The sequence below is a fragment of the Panthera tigris genome, chromosome A2, assembly GCF_018350195.1.
Source record: "Panthera tigris isolate Pti1 chromosome A2, P.tigris_Pti1_mat1.1, whole genome shotgun sequence".
Classification (NCBI taxonomy): domain Eukaryota; kingdom Metazoa; phylum Chordata; class Mammalia; order Carnivora; family Felidae; genus Panthera; species Panthera tigris.
Genome location: NC_056661.1, coordinates 161,095,038 through 161,116,512, shown reverse-complemented (window position 1 = coordinate 161,116,512; position 21,475 = coordinate 161,095,038). Strand labels below are relative to the sequence as shown.

Sequence of the window (21,475 nt, the reverse complement as noted above, 5' to 3'; positions counted from 1 at the left end):
GGTAACAGCCTTGTGATCATTGGTCAAAAAGGAGCATGTGGCCCCCATCAGTCCCATCCTGAGCCCTAAGTTAGGAGTGATCTCCTTCTAGAAGATTCTGGATAGAAGCAGTGTAGCCCCATATCTGAATTGTTCACTTGGCCACGCTCCTGATCATTGAGGGCTTCCTTCCACTTGCACCTATGCTGTGAGCCACAGGCCTCTCCACCGCTTGTCTCCTCCTCCAACCCTGGAAACACAACTTTCCACCCAGGATCTTGCTCCTTCCACATAGTCAGAAGCAGAGAGATAAATGTGGACAAAGCCACAGCTTCCTTTTTTGTTTTCCTTTGATTCTTTCCATTTCACACACACAGAAATGTGGATATAACGAATTTTCAAAAGGTGTGGGGTCATTAAGAGACATTCTTTGAATTCTATAGGAGTCTTCATGTGGGGCTCAGGGTGTTTTCTGCTGCTCAGATCTAGATAATCTCAAAGCTCAACTTATTAAAATAGTGCAGAAATAATAACAGTAGTTTAAAAGAATCATTCCCCATTGTCTTGTTTCTTCTACACATCGTCTTTGTAACCTTGGTGGATCCGTTTCCTATTGCCTCCATAACAAATTCCCAAAACATTAGTACCCTAAAACAATATACACTTCATCTTCTACAGTTATGGAGGACAAGAGCATGGAATTAGTCTTATGGAGATAAAATCAAGGTCCTGCAGAGCTGGTTCTTTCTGGAGGCTCCAGGAGAGAATCCATCCCTTTCCTCTTACATCTTCTAGAAGCTGCCAGCTGTCTTGGACTTGTGGCCACATCACACCAATCTCTGCTGCCTTCATCACATTGCCTTCTTGCCTCTCCTTAGAAGGACCTTTCTGATTACATCTGGGGCCCACCCAGATAATCCGGAATAATCTCCCCATCTCAAAGTCATTAACTTAATCACATCTGCAAAGATGCTTATGGAATAAGGTAATATTCACAGGCTCTGGGGATTAGAGTGTGGCCATCCTTCAGAGGCCACCATTCAGCCTGCCACATTTGGGTGAGTTAACCTCTCTGCAACTCACTTCCCTAATCTTTAAAATGGAATGCCTTATAAAAAGAATTATTCACCATGATCAAGTGGGATTCATTCCTGGGATGCAGGGCTGGTTCAATCAACGTGATACATCACATTAATAAAAAAAAAAAAAAAAAGAGAAGAACCATATGATCCTGTCAATCCATGCAGAAAAGGCCTTTGACAAAATCCAGCACACTTTCTTAATAAAAACGCTTGAGAAAGTTGGGATAGAAGGAGCATACTTAAAGATCATAAAAGCCATTTATGAAAAGCCCACAGCTAACATCATCCTCAACGGGGAAAAACTGAGAGCTTTTCCCCTGAGATCAGGAACACGACAGGGATGCCCACTCTCACTGCTGTTGTTTAATATAGTGTTGGAAGTTCTAGCATCAGCAATCAGACAACAAAAGGAAATCAAAGGCATCAAAATTGGCAAAGATGAAGTCAAGTTTTCGCTTTTTACAGATGACATGGTATTATACATGGAAAATCCGACAGACTCCACCAAAAGTCTGCTAGAACTGATACATGAATTCAGCAAAGTTGCAGGATACAAAATCAATGTACAGAAATCAGTTGCATTCTTATACACTAACAATGAAGCAACAGAAAGACAAAGAAACCGATCCCATTCACAATTGCACCAAGAAGCATAAAATACCTAGGAATAAATCTAACCAAAGATGTAAAAGATCTGTATGCTGAAAACTATAGAAAGCTTATGAAGGTAATTGAAGAAGATATAAAGAAATGGAAAGACATTCCCTACTCATGGATTGGAAGAATAAATATTGTCAAAATGTCAATACTACCCAAGGCTATCTACACATTCAATGCAATCCCAATCAAAATTGCAACAGCATTCTTCTCGAAACTGGAACAAGCCATCCTAAAATTCATATGGAACCACAAAAGGCCCCGAATAGCCAAAGTAATTTTGAAGAAAAAGACCAAAGCAGGAGGCATCACAATCCCAGACTTTAGCCTCTACTACAAAGCTGTCATCATCAAGACAGCATGGTATTGGCACAAAAACAGACACATAGACCAATGGAATAGAATAGAAACCCCAGAACTAGACCCACAAACGTATGGCCAACTCATCTTTGACAAAGCAGGAAAGAACATCCAATGGAAAAAAGACACTCTCTTTAACAAATGGTGCTGGGAGAACTGGACAGCAACATGCAGAAGGTTGAAACTAGACCACTTTCTCACACCATTCACAATAATAAACTCAAAATTGATAAAGGACCTGAATGTGAGACAGGAAACCATCAAAACCTTACAGGAGAAAGCAGGAAAAGACCTCTCTGACCTCAGCCGTAGCAATCTCTTACTCGGCACATCCCCAAAGGCAAGGGAATTAAAAGCAAAAATGAATTACTGGGACCTTATGAAGATAAAAAGCTTCTGCACAGCAAAGGAAACAACCAACAAAACTAAAAGGCAACCAACAGAATGGGAAAAGATATTTGCAAATGACATATCGGACAAAGGTCTAGTATCCAAAATCTATAAAGAGCTCACCAAACTCCACACCTGAAAAACAAATAACCCAGTGAAGAAATGGGCAGAAAACATGAATAGACACTTCTCTAAAGAAGACATCCGGATGGCCAACAGGCACATGAAAAGATGTTCAACGTCGCTCCTTATCAGGGAAATACAAATCAAAACCACACTCAGATATCACCTCACGCCAGTCAGAGTGGCCAAAATGAACAAATCAGGAGGCTATAGATGCTGGGGAGGATGTCGAGAAACGGGAACCCACTTGCACTGTTGGTGGGAATGCAAATTGGTGCAGCCGCTCTGGAAAGCAGTGTGGAGGTTCCTCAGAAAATTAAAAATAGACCTACCCTATGACCCAGCAATAGCACTGCTAGGAATTTACCCAAGGGATACAGGAGTACTGATGCATAGGGGCACTTGTACCCCAATGTTTATAGCAGCACTCTCAAGAATAGCCAAATTATGGAAAGAGCCTAAATGTCCAGCAACTGATGAATGGATAAAGAAATTGTGGTTTATATATTCACAATGGAATACTACGTGGCAATGAGAAAGAATGAAATATGGCCTTTTGTAGCAACGTGGATGGAACTGGAGAGTGTGATGCTAAGTGAAATAAGCCATACAAAGAAAGACAGATACCATATGGTTTCACTCTTATGTGGATCCTGAGAAACTTAACAGAAACCCATGGGGGAGGGGAAGGAAAAAAAAAAAAAGAGGTTAGAGTGGGAGAGAGCCAAAGCATAGGAGACTGTTAAAAACTGAGAACAAACTGAGGGTTGATGGGGGGGTGGGAGGGAAGGGAGGGTGGGTGATGGGCATTGAGGAGGGCACCTTTTGGGATGAGCACTGGGTGTTGTATGGAAACCAATGTGACAATAAATTTCATATATTGAAAAAAAATTAAAAAAAAAATAAAATGGAATGCTTACTTCAGACGGTCATTGTGAAACCAGATAAATTTGTGCACATGAAGTGGTACTCAAACCATAGTGATCAATAGGTATTAGTTAGAAGAAGTAATAGAACCCTCTATGCTAGTCTCATAGATTACCATCCTGAGGCTCATCTACACATTATAGATGCTGTCTTAGTCAGCGTGGACAGCCATAATACCACAGCCTGGGAGCAGGAACAACAGGAATTAATCTCTCACAGTTCTGGAGACTGGGCAACCCAAGCCCAATGGGCCAGCCAACTTGTTTCCCTGGGGAAGGCTCACTTCCTGATTTGCAAATGGCACTGTCTCACCGTGTCCATACATGATGGAGCGAGGAAGCAACTCTCTGCTATCTCTTCTTACAAGGGCACTAATCCCATCAAGAGGATCCCAGATTCATGAACTCATGGAAACCCACTTACGTTACCCCCAAATACCATCATGTTGGGGGTTAGGGATTCTGGTGCCTTCTCTCTTGGTGCCACATAAAACTAGTCACTTCTACTTTGTAACAATCTCTTTTAAGTGGACATCACTCAAGGTTTCCTTGTTTCTCCCCACTCACTCCACCCACAAAGGGCACTGCATGAAAAGGAAGACTCAGCACCTCCACAGCCTGTCTACCAGGATAAGGGATATGGATTATCTACACCCCTGCTCTCACATGTCTTTAATGAAATGGTCTTCTGGATCCACGGATGTGCAAGAAGAGCTGCCTCTTGCAGCCTCACGGCAGTCGTGTCACAAAAGAGGTAGAGGTGTTAGGTGTGACAGTGCACTTGGGGCTGAATCCCTCAAAGGAAACATTGACCAAACCCTCATGAAATAAAGACCATGCCCCCCAAAGAGCCTTTTACTGTCTTCCACGATGTTATATTCCGTTATGAACCACAACCATTCAGTCCTGTTCTCAAACAGGTCTCTGCTTCCTCCTAAGGCTTCTCTGAAGATCTACCAAAAGTGACCACTCAGAATTTGTGTCTTCACCAGAGGTCACAATCTTGGAGCTTCAGGGGAAAAACTGTAGGACGTGCTCTGAACTACTGTTGCCTCAAAGAGACTCTTCAGAGCAGGTTTCCAAGATGGCAGCACTGACTCAATGCTCAGACTGTGCCAGTGAGCAAAGCCAGGACTACTGGGACTCTCAGGCTGGAAGCATATGTACCTCAGGAAATCAGACGACTGACTCAAGATCCAGCAGAGTGAGAAGTAATGACATAGGACTGAGTGAACGGATTCAAGATGTGCCATTGTGGTTATTTGTTTGCAATATTGATGGCATTCTGTTTGATGTTCTACTTATATGGCTATTTGTGGAAACCTTATTTCTTTCTCCTTAAATGAATTAGTAGACTGTGTGTTTGTAAACCCACAACAACCGTCTTTAAACATTACCTCATCTTCACCTACCCTCAAAATTCAGAAACAAATGTTTCTACTGAGTTTCATTCACTTTCATGTTAATAGAACCATGTGCATAAGTTTAATAAAAATCTGTCCTCTTGTTTACAAAGATATCATTGGAAAAATCAATTCTGGAGCAAGGCCATATGTACAGTGTGATATCTGAGAGTGATTGTTGTTTAATCAAAGACCATCAGGCCACTGCTAAGGAGCAATTATTGGTGTTACATGTGGAGCTAATGTCTCCAAAACCTTCATAAGAAAACGAATATGATGTCTGGCTTCCAGGATCTCAGTCTCTGGGAGTAAGGAAGTCCACTCCCAGGTAGTCCAGAAACACAGGCAAATTTTGGAGACATCAGGAAGAGGGAAATTCACAGATATTTATGGGTACAGCATGCAAAGTTTACTGGAGAAAGTGTTTGGGCCTTGGTTTCCTACTCCTAGGATAGAAGAATGGCAGGGGCTTTGAAAAGTCTGATTCAAAACTCATTTTGAAAATTTCAAAAGAAGTTTATCCTTTGGAATTGATAGTTGCTTCATATGATTAGGCTCTAGATTTCCCAAGCAAACTTAAGGAGGCTTTTCCGGTTAATTAAGATTCTTGCTGCATCTGTATAAATAATCAGGCCATGCATAGTAAAAACAATCTTCTAGGATCAACAATACTTGTTGGAGACTGTTTATGATCACAAAGTAGAGAACGCTATGAAAATGATCCAAAACTTAGAAATAGGCAAGAGAGATTACTGGAGTATTCTATTGTTCTGTGTGGTGCTGTGCTTGATGATCCGCTGTGATATTTTACAACACTTTAAGGACAGAGAGAATTTTTGCACATCTCTGCCTTGGAGATACTCAGCGAATTTTCTGTCTGGTGGAATATGCAACTCAAAAATTACATGTTACTACTCTCTTGAACACATTAACCCTTGATTTCAAATGAACTTTGTGTTTCTGTTTGTTTGTGTGTTTTTTTGTTTTATTCATTGCTTATTTGCTTGTTTTTAACTAGGTTTCACACCCAGCATGGAGCCCAAACTAAAGACCCTAAGGTCAAGACCTGAGCTGAGATCAAGAGTCAGACGCTTAACTGATTGAGCCACCCAAAGGAACTTTGAACCAATTATAGAATCAAACTGGTTCTCTAGTTAAGCCATGAGTTGAGCCAAATCTTTGATGTGTTTATCCTTACCCAGGAGTCATGAGTTTGCTTTTTTTGAAAACTGCAGATAAAAAGAGAGGGAGAAATAGCATGATCCAAGCCTTGGAGGTGGAAATAACACTGGACACAGGCAGAGAACAGCTAACAATTTGGAGTGCAGGAATCATTACCAGCCTTTACTGAGGGCCTACTGCGTCCCAGGCACTGACCTCCATATCATTATCACCTTTGTTTCTTACAAAAGTATAAAATGGATATTAATGGGAACAATGATATCTAGAAAAATCTCATTCTTGGAAGAAGAGTTGAGACTGATTATAATGACTGTTGAATACCAGGCCAAGGAATGTGGATTCTAAGCCCTAGACAGTAGATTTCCAAGAAGCAGAGACCTAAGAAAACTATCCCAATGGGCTTAACCTGGTAACTGCAACGAGGACTGGAGAGGAAGAGATCAGGGGTACTGTACCCTCACACTGCACACACTGTCCCTCTCTTACCATATTGTAGGTTGAATTGTGTCCTTCTAAAGAAGGGCTAACCTCTGGTACTTGAGAATGTGACCTTCTTTGCAGCATGGTCTCTGTGATGTCATGTCTTTAAGTTAAGGTTGAGCCCTACTCCAATGCCTGGAATTGTTTCATTCAGAGTGAGGGAAGTTTACACAGAGATACACACAGAGAACACCGTGTGACAAAAGAGGCAGAGATTGGACTGAAGCACCTAGAAGGCAAAGAACAAAGCACGACAGCCAGCACCAGAAGCTAAGACGCAGCAAAGAAGGATCCTTCCCCAGAGACTTCATGGAGAGTATGGCCCTGGGAACGTCTCAGTTTGGCACTTGTAGCCTGTGCCAGTGAGACAGTAGCCATAACAATGAGACAGTAAGTTTCTGCTCTTTAAGCAACAGTTTGTGGTCATTTGTTACAGCAGCTCCTGGGGGAACTAATATAGATTTTAAGGCCAAGAAGCAGGGTCCTGCTCTGGTAATTACTTAAAATGTAGGAGTCGTTTTGAAATTGAGTAATGCATGGAGGCTCGAAGAATTCTGAGGTACATGATAAAAAGCAAGGCCTAAGAGGATGTCGGTGGTAGGATGAACATCCAGGTCACTTTCTGGTGAGGTCCCAGAGAGAGGTGGGGACCACGCTGCTGGACATTGGAGGGACGATGGCACTTGCTATAAAATGACAGGAGGCAGGGAGGCGGGCTAAACTGAGGTGGGCTGCTGGGTGGAGAGTAGACCATGTAAGTGATGAACTTGAATATTTAGCTGAGGAGAATCCCGAGAACAATGTGGAAGATGTGGCCTGGTGTCTCCTTGCTGCTTCTAATGAAATGCGTGAGGAAAGAGAGTGGTGGCTTATCTCCAGCCAAAGAGCACCAAGATGGCCAGCTGCCAGCAGAGCCCAGGAAGAAGCAAGCAAGGTCCTCCCCTCAAGGCTTCAGAGAGCACACGCCTCTGCTGGCATCTTGACTTTGGACTCCAGGAGCTACCACAATCCATGTCTCAACTGTTTCAACTGTTGTTTGGCCGACCTGTCGTGCAGTACTAGGCATCCAGCATGTCCCCTCCACCTTGCCCCTGCCTGCTTTCTTGTCCCATCCTCTGAGAAACCCAAAGGTCTCCCCTTCTGTGGTATAGTGTGAACAGGGCAAATCTTCTAGACTACATTCTTCCTCATTCCCACCACATTTCTGGCCCAGATGGACCCCGGTACTCCCTGATGAGAGAGAGCTTGGGGCTTTCTCAGAACTTAGATTTCAGTTCTCTGAAGAATTTTCTTTTTGGAAACAATTATACAACACCAAAACAAAACCTAATAATTGTTTCTTTTAAAGAGACACACAGGAATTTAAGGCCTGGGAGTGAGGTTAAGGCCTCCTGAAATCTGAAGGCAAACAGGCAGACTATCAGGGCACCATGAGCGGGGGGTCAGAGGTAAAAGCAGGCCCCTGTCCCAGCAGCAACAATCAATCCCTCACTCTTACAGAATACCAACACCGCACAAAAGGACTATTTTCTCTTAATCAGCAAAAATGTCTCCTTAATATATGAAAATCATTCAGAGGAAAAGTGTGTGCGCCTGATTCTGCCATGATCAAGATCTATGGCTTGGAGAAAACCCATACACAAACAGACCCCAAAAAACCACAATCCCCATGTGCCCCACTATCTTTATGGATAAGAAGTCCTAGATTGTCTCAATACAATGCCTCCTACAGAACAGCATCATGCGAGACTCTCTGGGCCTCTCCCAATGAGGACGAATCCCAGGACTCTCCCCACCCCCCCCCCCGGCATGATTCATGACCCTGGGCTCACGTACCCACACAATTTCTCAGGTGTTGGTTGGCTGTAGGTATAAATCTCCTGGTGGAACACGGGCCTGTGGCCCCCAAAGGGAGACCCTGAGGAGGGCCGAGTCCCAAGACTCCCGGCTGGAGGACCCAGGTGTGAATATGAGTATGGACCTTCTTTCCCCAGGGCTTTGGTGTCCCTGGGCCATCAGAGTAATGGACACTTACAGATGGTTATGGACATCACCTTTATTTACCAGCCAGCACCAACAGCCATGAACACAAGAAGCAAAGGCACAGGCATGTTTTAACCCAAGTTCTCTGCTACTCTCCACACACACAGCATCCTTCCTCACTCATCCGCCTAGACTTTCCAGTCCCACGCCTCCAAACCCCACAGCCTTTGCTTGGATGGCCCCTGGATTCTTAGCCATTCCTCGGTACCAATGGTGGAAGAGGCGGCTTGGGAGAATGGGGGTCAGGGAAAGAACTCACAGGCTGCCAGGACCAGCTGACAGCATTCAGTGATCTGCCCTCTCTGGGATTTACAACAAAGTTGGCACAGTTTCTGCTGTTACCTTCATTTTTTTCTTTTGGTTTCAACTTGACATCTTTTACTGCTTCACTCACATCTTTGTGGAGTGTCTCGAGTGCTTTATTACAAATGATAAACACGGTAAGTAAATCTTTAACGAGGGATAAAGGAAAGACTGTTATATTTATGGCACCATATCACAGCACAGTTTTTCTGTTATTGTTTCCCACAGTCCCTTGCATTTTCAAGAAATGGGCAACAGGGTGATTTCTCGTAAATTCACTCATGCACAGAAAAACATACATCTTACTTCAGCCCCAGCAATTTCCTGCCTCACCTCTCCCGAGTCTGTCTTCCTCATCAGGCCACAAAGGCAAGGTCACAGGTTCATGTCTTCTCATTTGTGGCTGCTCTTGTGCTCAAAAGGGACTGGGGCAGGAAGGCGGGGCGAAGGAGGAACCCCACCATGGAGGTCTCACAGGCCTCTGCACAGGTAGCTTTTCCCATCTCTCCCCAGGCTGGTGCTGGCCTGAGGATGAGGTGGACGTCTTCCTGGGAATCTCCAACCAGGACCCGTTCAAAGCAAGCACAGCAGCTAGATCTTTTGACCCTGACATGGGCTGAACAAGTCAGTTCTGCTCTTTATTAGAACAGGTGCACACGGATGCTGCTATTTTCCAAAATTTTGACCAATTTTTTTACTGGTTGTTTGTTCAGTGAATGATTGATTGATTGATTAAAGTTTTTTTTATTAATTTTGAGAGAGAGAGTGAGGAGGGGAAGGACAGATAAAGAGGGAGAGAGAGGATCCCAAGCACACTCCCTGCCAGCACAGAGCCCGACGCAGGGCTTGATTCAAGAACTGTGAGATCATCGTTCTGAGGTGAAACCATGAGTTGGATGTTCAACCAAATGAGCCCCCCATGTCCCCCCAAGTTTTAAAAAATTTTCACTCAAAACATAAATAGCAAACAAACAGCCGAGCAGCCTTATTATTTTGACTATTATTTATTTATCAGGAAGAAATAGTACTTGAAAGTTGCACTGAAATGACTCATGTCCAAGCTGTGAAAGAATATAAACGACTCTTTGGAAATACAGGGAGAGGCCAGCGTCTCTCTCACCCTCTGCAAGTTCACCATATCTGCAGTTAGTAGGACAGCGGGACTCCGTATAAAGACGGCTGTTGGTAGCACGGTGGTAACTGCTGCCTGGCTCTCTTTTGACGCTGTTTCGTTTAACTATAATAAGACACCACAAGGGGAAGGCAAAACGAGGCAAACTCCAGGAAGCCAGCAGGAAGGAAGAAGAGGGGAGTTGGCAATGTGGCCAGACTTTGACCCAAAACTAGGACAGGCTTCCATATGCCCTGGAAGAACCCTACAGACCTAGTACTGGTGGGACAGCCATAAGTGGTACAAAGTATATATTTTCAAAAATATATTAAAGTCTCTTAAAGTTGTTCTAAGATCATTCAGCAAACGAAGAAACCTATTTAAAAAAAAAAGTCTACTAAATAGTAGTAAGAACAGTGAGTCTGTGACACTTACCATAAGCTGCTTCCTCCCTTCCAACACACACTCAGCTTCTCTGGAAGGAAACTGCATTCTGGGAGGTGTGGCTGAGAAGCTGGGGCTCCCTGTCCTCTCAGCCTTCCAGCAAGAGAACAGTATCTTGGGAGGAATCAGCTGGAGGTCAGTGGGTTTAACCACCGGGTATAGTATGGACAGACAGAGTGGTTAGGGAAAGACGCACAGAGTGGGGCTAGACAACTGTCAACTCCCGGGACTCTGCAGGCCCAGGCTGCACCCTCTGAGGAGAGACACCAAAGGTTTCACCCTGCAGGGGAAGCAGGCTTCACCAGGAGAGTCCAGCCAAACATGCAAACCCCCTGCACAAAGTTGCAGTGAAGCGCCAGAGCAGATATCCTTGTCTTATTTCTGATCACAGAGGCAAAGCTCTCAGTCTTTCATCAAGTATGGTACCAGTGGTGGGAGTTTTCACACTGATTTCCTTCAGTTCTTTCAACATGCTTAGAACTGCTCTTTGGAAGCCCTGTCTCTGAATCCAATATCCAGGGCCTCTGCCAGGCAATTCCTGTGGCCTGAGTTTTTCCAGTATATGGGTCACACCTTCCTGTTTCGTTGTACATCTTACAGGTGTTGTTAAGAACTGGGTATTTTAGGTAACATCGTGTAGTGAATCTGGATACTGATTCCCTTTCTGCCTTTCTAGGCCTTGATTTGCTGCTGTCTGTGTGTCCATAAGAATACAGAAATTGCTTTTTTAAACAACAAAATAGAAATTCTGCAGCGAAAAGTATGAGTGAAATGAAAATTTTACTAGTGGAGCTCAACGATAGATTTGAATGGCTAGAACAAAGATTCAGTGATTTTGAAGATGTAATAATTATAAACACACATGAACTTCACAATTGAGCCCCAAAACACAGGAAGCAAAAAATAACGGGCGTCAAGGAGAAATAGACAATTCAACAACAAGCTGTAGACTTCAATGTCCACGTTGACCAACGCGTACCACAGCTAATCAGAAGGTCAAAACAGAAACAGAAGATGTGACCCACAGATAAACCAACCAGACCTAACATTACAGCACATTACCCAACGAAGTAGATTATGCATTCTGTTCAGGTACACAGAGAACGTTCTCCTAAATATGACCAATAGGCCATAAAATGAGCCTCAATAAATCTAAGAGACGTGAAATCCTAGAGTATAACAGGGGGTAAGCTCCTTTACATCAGTCTTGGCAATAATTTTTTGGATTTGACCACAAAAGCAAAGGCAGCGAAAGATAAAATGATCAAGTGAGATTACATCCAACTAATACGCTTCTGCCTGGCAAAGGAAACCATCAACAATACAAAAAGGCAGTCCACTGAATGGGAGAAAGTATTTGCAAATCGTATATTTGATAAAGGGTTAATACCCAAAATACATACAGAACTCACATAATTAATAGCAAAACCCGAGCAATTTATTTAAAAAGGACAGAGGAAGTAAACAGGCATTTTCCCAAAGAGGACACACAGGTGGCACAGAGGTGCATGGATATGTGCTCAGTATCACCATCATCAGGAGAATTGCAAATCAAAACCACAGTAAGGTGTCCCCTCACACCTGTTAGAATGGCTATCATCAAGAAGACAAGAGGTAACAAGTGTTAGGGAGGATGTGGAGAAAAGGGAAGCCTTGTGCACTGTGCATGGGACGCAAATTGGTGCAGCCACTGTGGAAAACAGTATGGACGGTCCTCCAAAAATTATAGGTAGCATTACATTTGATCCGGCAATCCCACTTCTGGGTATTTATCCAAAAGAAAGGAAAGCAAGATCTCAAAGAAAGATCTGTACTCACAAGCTCCCTGCAGCATTGCTCACAATACCCAAGATGTGGAAGCAACCTAAGGGTCCAACTATGGGTATATATATATATTGTTCTGTGAAAAGAAAGAGGAACATCTTGTCATTTGCAACAACAGGGTCGAACTTGAGGGCATTATCGTAAGCGAAACAGGTCGAACAGAGAAAAACAAATACTGTATGATATCACCCTTATGTGGAATTTTAAAAAGCCAAACTGATAGAAATGGAGAGTAGAACAGTGGTGACCAGGGTCTTGGGGATGGGGGGATGGGGAGACATTGGTCAAAGAGTACAAAGTTCCAGTTATAAGATGATTAAGTTGTGGGGATCTAACGTGCAGCACAGTGACTATAGCTCATTACCACTGTATCATACCTTAAGTGTTACTAAGAGAGTAGATGATCTTAAATGTTCTCACTCAAAAAAAGAGTAATGGTAAATATGTGATGTGATGCAGGTGTTACCTAATAATATTATGGTGGCAATTATTTTGCAATATACAGTGTATCAAATCAACACATTGCACCCTTTAAAATTACAGTGTTACATTTCAATTATATCTCCATAAAGCTGGATACGGTGTGGGGGGATAAGGGGGAGGGCCATGGGTTAGGTATCTTCACTAGAGAGAATGAACTGGCAAGACTGGCTAAAAATCAGGCCCCAGAGTATTAGGTTCAGGTTAAGTGAAAGCCCTCACTACACACGGGGAGAGGTGACTCCAGAAACTGTAAGTGAGCTAGGCAAGATCGCAGAGTTGATTCCAGAACAAACCAGGTCCAGGGCACATAGCACCATACACTGTTGTAGCCTTCTCTCCACACAAAGTCTGGCTATTTTACTCACGGCTATTTTCCTCTCATGACCTCCTGAGAGGAGAAACAGACACTTGGGTCAGAGATACCAACTTGAGGCTAGACTAAGTCCTATGAAAATTCCATCCTCTTCCTGCTGTCTGACCTTTAATAGCTGAAAAGACCTCTTTTTCTTTAGGAATGAGGAGATGGCAGAGAGGACCACATTGGTGGCCTTGTCCACACTGATGTCCAGCCAAGGATTCCTCCCTGATTCCTGGGGAAGGAGACTCTCAAGAGGCCATTTTCTAGGAAAACACCCAAAAAGCAAAAGGCAACTGGACATAAGAGTAGTGGGCAGAGGCCAAAACTGAGAACAGGCCTCAGAAATCTAAACTGCCCTTCATTGAGGTAACAGCCCCTCCCGGGAACAAGATGTGGTGCCACAGTGATCTTCGGAAAGCATCATCACAGTCCCAAACAAAGGGTGTGTTGCGCAGTGAAAAGAACCCAAAGGCACCACTCACTGGCCCACCTGGCCCATGTCCTGTCCCTTTAAATCGGCACCACTGGGCCCTCCCTCCCTGGGCTCTGAGACTTCCTCCTTGTGCTGTGCTGGCAGGAACAGCCTCTGTACTCACAACCCAAGGCACAGCACCAGGTCCCGGTTTTCTGCAGCCAACAGCAGAGCCTGTCACCACTTCTGCTGGAAGGTGAGCACACACGGGGAGGAAGGGAGCCACCTGGGGCAGGGGGGAGTGGACGAAGTGGAGGGGGGCAGGGGGGCTCTAAGGAATTCAGGGCCTGGTTGCAGCTCACTGAGTGGGCGCCTGCATTCTGCTACCTCCCAGGAAGGGGAGCGGGATCTAGAAAGAATAACTTCACCCTTGCAGGCTTTTCAGGGAGCTCTGAGTTTCAAAACAAGCAGGTGAAGAAGAAATGGTAAGCATCTTCTCCAGCCGTGGAGTGCGCACACTTTTACTTGGGACTACGTACTTCGTCCTGCCCCGCTCCTCACCTGGTCAGAAAGGTGTTTGCTGGAAGCACTGCCAGGGCTGAGCACGCTGGAGAAGGCTGCAGACACTCCCTCTGAGGGCATGTGCAGCCAAGGAGAGAGACATTTCTGAGGACAAACAAGTGAGTCTAACCTCAGAACACATCGCAGAGTGGAAAATCGTGTCTGTGAGCCGAACCCCACTCACACCCTCCACCTCCTCAGCCCTGTGCACCCCCAGGGACTTGCAGGAGCCAGCAAGAGTTATGAACATGGTCTTCAGACCTCTGCAGTACACGTGCTTGTGTGTCCTTGCACATCCCTCCCCCACCCTGGCTGCCCAGGGCTCTGTGCACTGGGAGCCAGCTTCATCCCCACACACTGGCTATGAATGAAGGGCTTGGACAGGATGAATAGCTCAGAAACTCAGAGCAGGGACCCAATGCATTAGAATCACTCAGGGGGTTGGGGAGGGTGCCTCGGTGGCTTGGTCCATTAAGCTTTGAGCCCTGGGATGGATTCTGTGTTGTCAGTTCAATGCCTGGAGCCTGCTTTGGATTCTTCGTCTCCCTCTCTCTCTCTGACCCTTCCCTGCTCGTGCGCTGTCTCACCGTCTCTCAAGAAAATAAGTAAACAGTAAAAAAAAAAACATTTTTTTTTAAAAGAAATCCCTCAGGAAGAGGGGGAGAGATACCGTTTTTTAAGTTTATTATTTATTTATTTGTTTGTTTCTTTGTTTTTGAGACAGACATGTGAGCAGGGGAGGCACACATGAAGAAGAAAGAGAGAGAATCCGAAGCAGGCTCTGTGCTATCAGCACAGAGCCTGATGAGGGGCTCAAACCCACAAACCATGAGATCATGAGCTGAACCAAAATTAAGAGTCAGAGACTTAGACTGAGCCACAAAGGCACCCCCTTTTTTCTTATTAAACTACACATCTATGAAACAAAATGTCAAATATATATTTTAAAGACTCCCATAGAGGCCTCCAAAAGATAGCAGGTTCAGGAAGCAGGGGACTACATAATATCCAATCGCATTTAAGATGCTAGGAGTCTCCATGTTCTACATCAGTCAATGACTCCAAGCTCTAAACCCCAGATGTCAGCTCTCAGAAACTCTGGAAGAATTTTTCAAATCCCATCCCAAACCATCGCAAACCTTTGGGAAGTCCCATAGGGGCCAGGAGTCCAGTGGATTTCCTAGAGCACACTTGGTCAGTTCCCTCATCGATAAGGACTTCTTGCTTTAGCTAAATTCTTGTTCTTTGCACTGAATCTTCTGGCCGTTTCTTCAGTTCTGCTGTGCAGTCAGTTATGGGAGTTTGCTAATTTTTACACACAAGATCACTACTCACCTGAAGCCTGTGGGATCAACTTTACCAAGGGCTTTGGGGAGCCGAAAGTGGCATTACACAGAAGACAAACCTGTCATCTAACTGGTCAGAGACAAGTTATCAATCAACCTTTCCCTTTGCTTGTCCTTGTGTGTTGCCCATGGGACACAGCACGGTCACCCACAGTAGCCAGGTGTTGCCATGAAGAGGTAGCATTTGAAATGGATGGCGGAGCACAGACAGGACTCAGACAGAAACGTGGGAGAGAAGGAGTGGTCATGGGGGTGAGCGCACAGGTGGGCTGGAAAGGCCCTGAAACCTGTCCTCTGCAGAGCAGCTGACCCAGAAGGGGAGTGATTGGGACACAGGGCTGGCGAAGCAGACAGAGCAGAGCGGCGCCCTTGTGACCAGGTCCTCGTGAGATCAAGCAGACTGCATCACTGAGTGGCTCTCTGTAGTAAATCCTGCCGGACTTGGGGTCATCGCTTAGTTTGAGAGGCCTCAGATTCGGGGCAGGAACACCAGGAGCCGGAAGGGAGTGTCCCATCTCTCCAGCACACAGGTCATATTTACACAAATGACACAAGCCGAATTCTTTGGTCTTCGGAGAGCAGAACACAGGTTCTTCAGATCAGCACGGGAGATAGGTATCTTTCCCAATTTTCAAAAGCAAACTGCAAACTCTCTTCTTGTCTCCCCACCCCCACCCCCGCCCATCCCCGGCCAACAGCCCTAAGGTGGTTCCCTAAGTCACTGAGCAGAATTTCTGATTCTCAGGGTTTTCCAAAGTCTCCCCTGGCTGTGGAATCTTCTGGGAAAACTTTGTGCCTACAGTTAATGCCACTGACATAAATTACCTGGGAAATTCTCAGCTAAAGCTCACTCACTGACACAGAGGACGGGTTATCACTTCCATTCTGTCATTTGCATTCAGGGTCCCTGAAAGGACCAACAAGGCTCACCAAAGGTTCTCATGGTTTGGTTCCAACACCAACCAGGTCCTTCCGGGGTTCCTCCCCAAATTCTGATGTTCAGGGAGGGGCAGGAAGCATGACCTTTCATTGGGATGTCACCAGCTCTTTGGACCTTGCCTGAGCCACCTTAGGTAGTTATACCTATTTGATAAACGAATGAATGATTGAAGGAATGAAGGAACGAACAGGTTGTGTTTGGAACTCTTTCAGGTGGGCATGGGAGGACGCAAGATGGCCAGAGATGAAGAGAATGCCTATGGTAAGAACTGATCTCAGTATGTACTTGCCCCTAGGCGTCAGCTCTGGGTCCCAAGGCCATGGGCTAACTCAAGACTGAACAGAGACATTGGGGCACCTGGGTGGCCCAGTCGGTTGAGCGTCTGACTTCAGCTCAGGTCATGATCTCGCAGCTCGTGAGTTCGAGCCCCACGTTGGGCTCTGTGCTGACAGCTCAGAGCCTGGAGCCTGTTTCAGATTCGTCACCCTCTCTCTCTGTCCCAACCCACTCGCATTCTGTCTCTGTCTCTCTCAAAAATAAACATTAAAAAAAAAAAAAAAACAAAAGACTGAGCAGAGACAAATCCCAGACATGTCCCCATGCTGGGGTGAAACAGCTAGAGCCCCAGCTTTGCATTTTTGCTGGACCTCTGCCCCTGACCTACTGTAGGATATTAAGTGCCTTGACCAGACTGTGGCTTGGGTCCCAAAGGGTACAATGAGGACAATACATCTACTCGATCCCCACGGAAGATGTGGAGGGTGGAGATCATGGACTAGAGGGAACACGGTTTACCAGGTAGACTGTGTCCGTGAACAAGGATGGAGGGTTAACTGTGTCTTACTGGAAGCAGGTTTACTAGAGAGAAGAGGGAGGAGAAGGGGAAGGGAGGAAGGGAAGAAGGAAAGAGATCCTGTCATCTAATACTCTGAGCAACCCTGGGAGACACAACTCTCTGTCACCCCTCCCATTATGCAGAAGACGTTGAAAGCTTAGACTAAACTCGCCCAAGGTTCCACAGCTGGCACATGCGGGGCTGTGATTCCAACCCGGGGTGTCTGGGACTCCAGACAGCCCTTCACTCCCAGGCCTTCTGTGCCCTCCCGCATCTCCTCGCTGGGATGGCCCCTGGGAGAAGTCTGGCAGAGGCCTGGGAAGTCGTCGAGCACGGAGCAGCTCTGCAAGGTGCGGACGACCAGAGGTAATGTCAGCTGAAGTCATGGCCTGCGACCGTCGAGGGGGACCCTCCAGAGCAGTGTGCACCCGGTGCCGGAGCATGGACTGGGGGGCAGGTGCACGCACTGGAGCCAAAGATGGAAGAAAGGTGGCTAAAGATGCCCCGGAGTCGCACAAGCTCTAACCAGAGCGCCTGGGAAAGGCCTGTTGGACAAGCAGAAGCGGGAGGCATCCTTGCCCTCCTCCCTCAGGAGGCACCCCGGAGCCCCGGTGGAGCGGGACGCGCGCTCTCAAGCCGGCGGCCCACGCCTACTCTGTCCTCACAGGTTCCCAGGACCCGGACGACCAGCAGCAGCCGGTCGCGCAGGAGCGCAGGCTCAGGCTCATCCTGGCCGGCAGGACCGGAGTGGGCAAGAGCGCCACGGGCAACAGCATCCTGGGCCACAGCCTCTTCCCGTCCAGGCTCGCGACCACCCCGGTGACCAGAAGCTGCGCCCTGGGGAGCCGGAGCTGGGCCGGGTGGCGCGTGGAGGTCACCGACACCCCCGACCTCTTCACCGCCCAAGGCCGGCACGCGGACCCGGACTGCACCGAGCGGGCCAACTGCTACCTGCTCTCGGCGCCCGGGCCGCACGCGCTGCTGCTGGTCACGCAGCTGGGCCGCTTCACCGCCCAGGACGAGGAGGCGGCGCGCGGCGTCCGCGAGCTGTTCGGCGCCGGCGTCCTGGCGCGCGCCGTGCTCGTCTTCACGCGCCGGGAGGACCTGGAGGGGGGCTCGCTGCACGACTACGTGCGCGCCACCGACAACCGCGCGCTGCGGGCCCTGGTGGCCGAGTGCGGCGGCCGCGTGTGCGCCCTGGACAACCGGGCGGGGGGCGCCGAGCGCGATGCGCAGGTGGGCGAGCTGCTGGCGCTGGTGGAGCGGCTGGCGCTGGAGCACGACGGCGCGCCCTTCACCGACGACGTGTACGGCCTGGCGTGGGACCGGCGCCACGCGCGTCCGGAGGACACGCTCCGCCTGGTGGCCGCGCGGCTGGCGGCCCGCGATCTGGGGCGGGGGCCGGGGCGGCGCTGGCTGGAGGCCCGCGGCAGGGGTGGCGGCGGGCGCCCCAGCTCCTGGGGGGGGAACTGTTACCTGTCCTGCTGCTTTTCCCGTGGTGGGTCCCCAGACCCAGATTGAAGGCGCTGCCCTTCCAAACGCGGGGAGCCTGGAGGGTAAAGGGGCTGGGTACAAGGCGCTGAGGGAGACTTAAAACCAATTTCAAAGGAAGCCTGGAGTTTCAGACGGGGAGTCTTAATGACTCAGGACACCTTGGATACTGTATCGACTTTGCAAAGGCTCAAGTTGACTTTTAGCGTTTCAACGTCACTTTTGACTATATGTACACTATTCAAATAAATGTGGTTAACTTTCAAATGTCCTTAATTCATTTTAGTAGTTTGGATGAATTTTTCTTTCTTGAAAAAATAGTGAAATGACTGGTAGTGTGTTGTAGAAAGTGGATTCATGGCAAAGGGAAGCAAACATTTCTGTGTGTGTGAGCATTTATGAAAACGTAGCCACTGTCTTAGTCAGCTTGAGTTGCTATTAAAAAAAAAACAACGGGAAAGCTCTCAGTTTTTCCCCATTGAGGATGATATTAGCTATGGGATTTTCATAAATGGCCTTTATGATGTTTAACTATGTTCCTTCTATCCCAACTTTCTCCAGGGTTTTTATTAAGAAAGGATGCTGAATTTTGTCAAATGGTTTTTCTGCATTGATTGACAGGATCACATGGTTCTTTTCTTTTCTTTTATTAATGTGATGTATCACACTGATTGATTTGCATATGTTGAAGCAGTCCTGCCGCCCAGGAATGAATCCCACTTGATTATGGTGAATAATTCTTTTTATATGCTGTTGAATTTGATTTACTAGTATCTTACTGAGAATTTTTGCATCCATATTCATCAGGGATATTGGCCTGTAGTTCTCTTTTTTTTGCTGGGTATCTGTCTGGTTTAGGAATCAAAGTAACGTTGGCTTCGTAGGATGAGTCTAGAAGTTTTCCTTCCCCTTCTATTTTTTGGAACAGCTTGAGAAGGATAGGTATTATGTCTGCTTTAAATGTCTGGTAGAATTCCCCAGAGAAACCATGTGGTACAGGACTCTTAGTTGTTGGGAGATTTTTGATAACTGATCAAATTTTTTATTTCTTCCTGTTTGAGTTTTGGAAGTGTGTGGGTGCTTAGGAATTTGTCCATTTCTTCCAGGTTGTCCAATTTGTTGGCATATAATTTTTCATGGTATTCCCTGAGAATTGCTTGTATTTCTGAGGGATTGAGATCAGGAACATGACAGGGATGTCCACTCTCACCGCTGTGTTTACCATGGTGTTGGAAGTTCTAGCATCAGCAATCAGACAACAAAAGGAAATCAAAGGCATCAAAACTGGCAAAGATGAAGTCAAGCTTTCACTTTTTGCAGATGACATGATATTATACATGGAAAACCCGATAGATTCCACCAAAAATCTGCTAGAACTGATACATGAATTCAGCAAAGTCGCAGGATACAAAATCAATGTACAGAAATCAGTTGCATTCTTATACACAAATAATGGAGCCACAGAAAGACAAATAAAGAAACTGATCCCATTCACAATTGCACCAAGAAGCATAAAATACCTAGGAATAAACCTAACCAAAGACGTAAGATCTGGATGCTGAAAACTACAAAAAGCTTATGAAAGAAATTGAAGAAGATACAAAGAAATGGAAAAACATTCCATGCTCATGGATTGGAAGAATGAATATTGTTAAAATGTCATTACTACCCAAGGCTATCTACACATTCAATGCAATCCCAATCAAAATTGCACCAGCATTCTTCTTGAAGCTAGAACAAGCAATCCTAAAATGTGTATGGAACCACAAAAGACCCTGAATAGCCAAAGTAATATTGAAGAAGAAGACCAAAGCGGGAGGCATCACAATCCCAGACTTTAGCCTCTACTACAAAGCTGTAATCACCAAGACCGCATGGTATTGACCCAAAAATAGACACATAGACCAATTGAATAGAATAGAGACTCCAGAATTGGACCCACAAAAGTATAGCCAACTAATCTTTGACAAAGCAGGAAAGAATATCCAATGGAAAAAAGTCTCTTTAACAAATGATGCTGGGAGAACTGGACAGCAACATGCAGATGAATGAAACGAGACCACTTTCGTACACCATTCACAAAAATAAACTCAAAATGGATAAATGACCGGAATGTGAGACAGGAAACCATCAAAACCCTAGAGGAGAAAGCAGGAAATAACCTCTCTGACCTCAGCCGCAGCAATTTCTTACGTGACACATCTCCAAAGGCAAGGGAATTAAAAGCAAAAATGAACTTTTGGGGCCTCATGAAGATAAAAAGCTTCTGCACTGCAAAGGAAACAAGCAACAAAACTAAAAGGCAACCAACAGAATGGGAAACGATGTTTGCAAATGACATATGAGACAAATGGCTAGTATCCAATATCTATAAAGAACTCACCAAACTCCACACCTGAAAAACAAATAATCCAGTGAAGAAATGGGGAGGAAACATGAACAGACACTTCTCTAAAGAAGACATCCAGATGGCCAACAGGCACATGAAAAGATGCTCAACATCACTCCTCATCAGGGAAATACAGATCAAAACCACCCTGAGATACCACCTCATGCCAGTCAGAATGGCTAAAATGAACAAATCAAGAGGCTATAGATGCTGGAGAGGATGTGGAGAAACAGGAACCCACTTGCACTGTTGGTGGGAACGCAAACTGGTGCTGCTGCTCCGGAAAACTGGAGGTTCCTCAAAAAATTAAAAATAGAACTACCCTATGACCCCCAATAGCACTGCTAGGAATT

General features: G+C 46.0%; 1 protein-coding gene across 4 annotated transcripts in view; it reads left to right on the top strand.

Annotated features, from left to right (window-relative positions):
* LOC122235496 (GTPase IMAP family member 1-like) overlaps positions 1–19,013 on the top strand; it is a 65,298-nt gene extending 46,285 nt beyond the window's left edge. Inside the window, exons 1-4 of one of the 4 annotated variants that reach the window (XM_042975149.1) lie at positions 13,737–13,816; positions 13,997–14,045; positions 16,620–16,668; positions 17,910–19,013. In XM_042975149.1, coding sequence (XP_042831083.1) covers positions 14,043–14,045; positions 16,620–16,668; positions 17,910–18,763 — 906 coding nt within the window. In that variant the 5' untranslated portion in view covers positions 13,737–13,816; positions 13,997–14,042 and the 3' untranslated portion in view covers positions 18,764–19,013. Of the gene's footprint in view, positions 1–13,618; positions 13,817–13,996; positions 14,241–16,619; positions 16,669–17,909 lie in introns of those variants that run through there. The other 3 variants (XM_042975153.1, XM_042975140.1, XM_042975158.1) reach the window with 3 other exon arrangements.
* Positions 19,014–21,475: the final 2,462 nt, after the last annotated feature.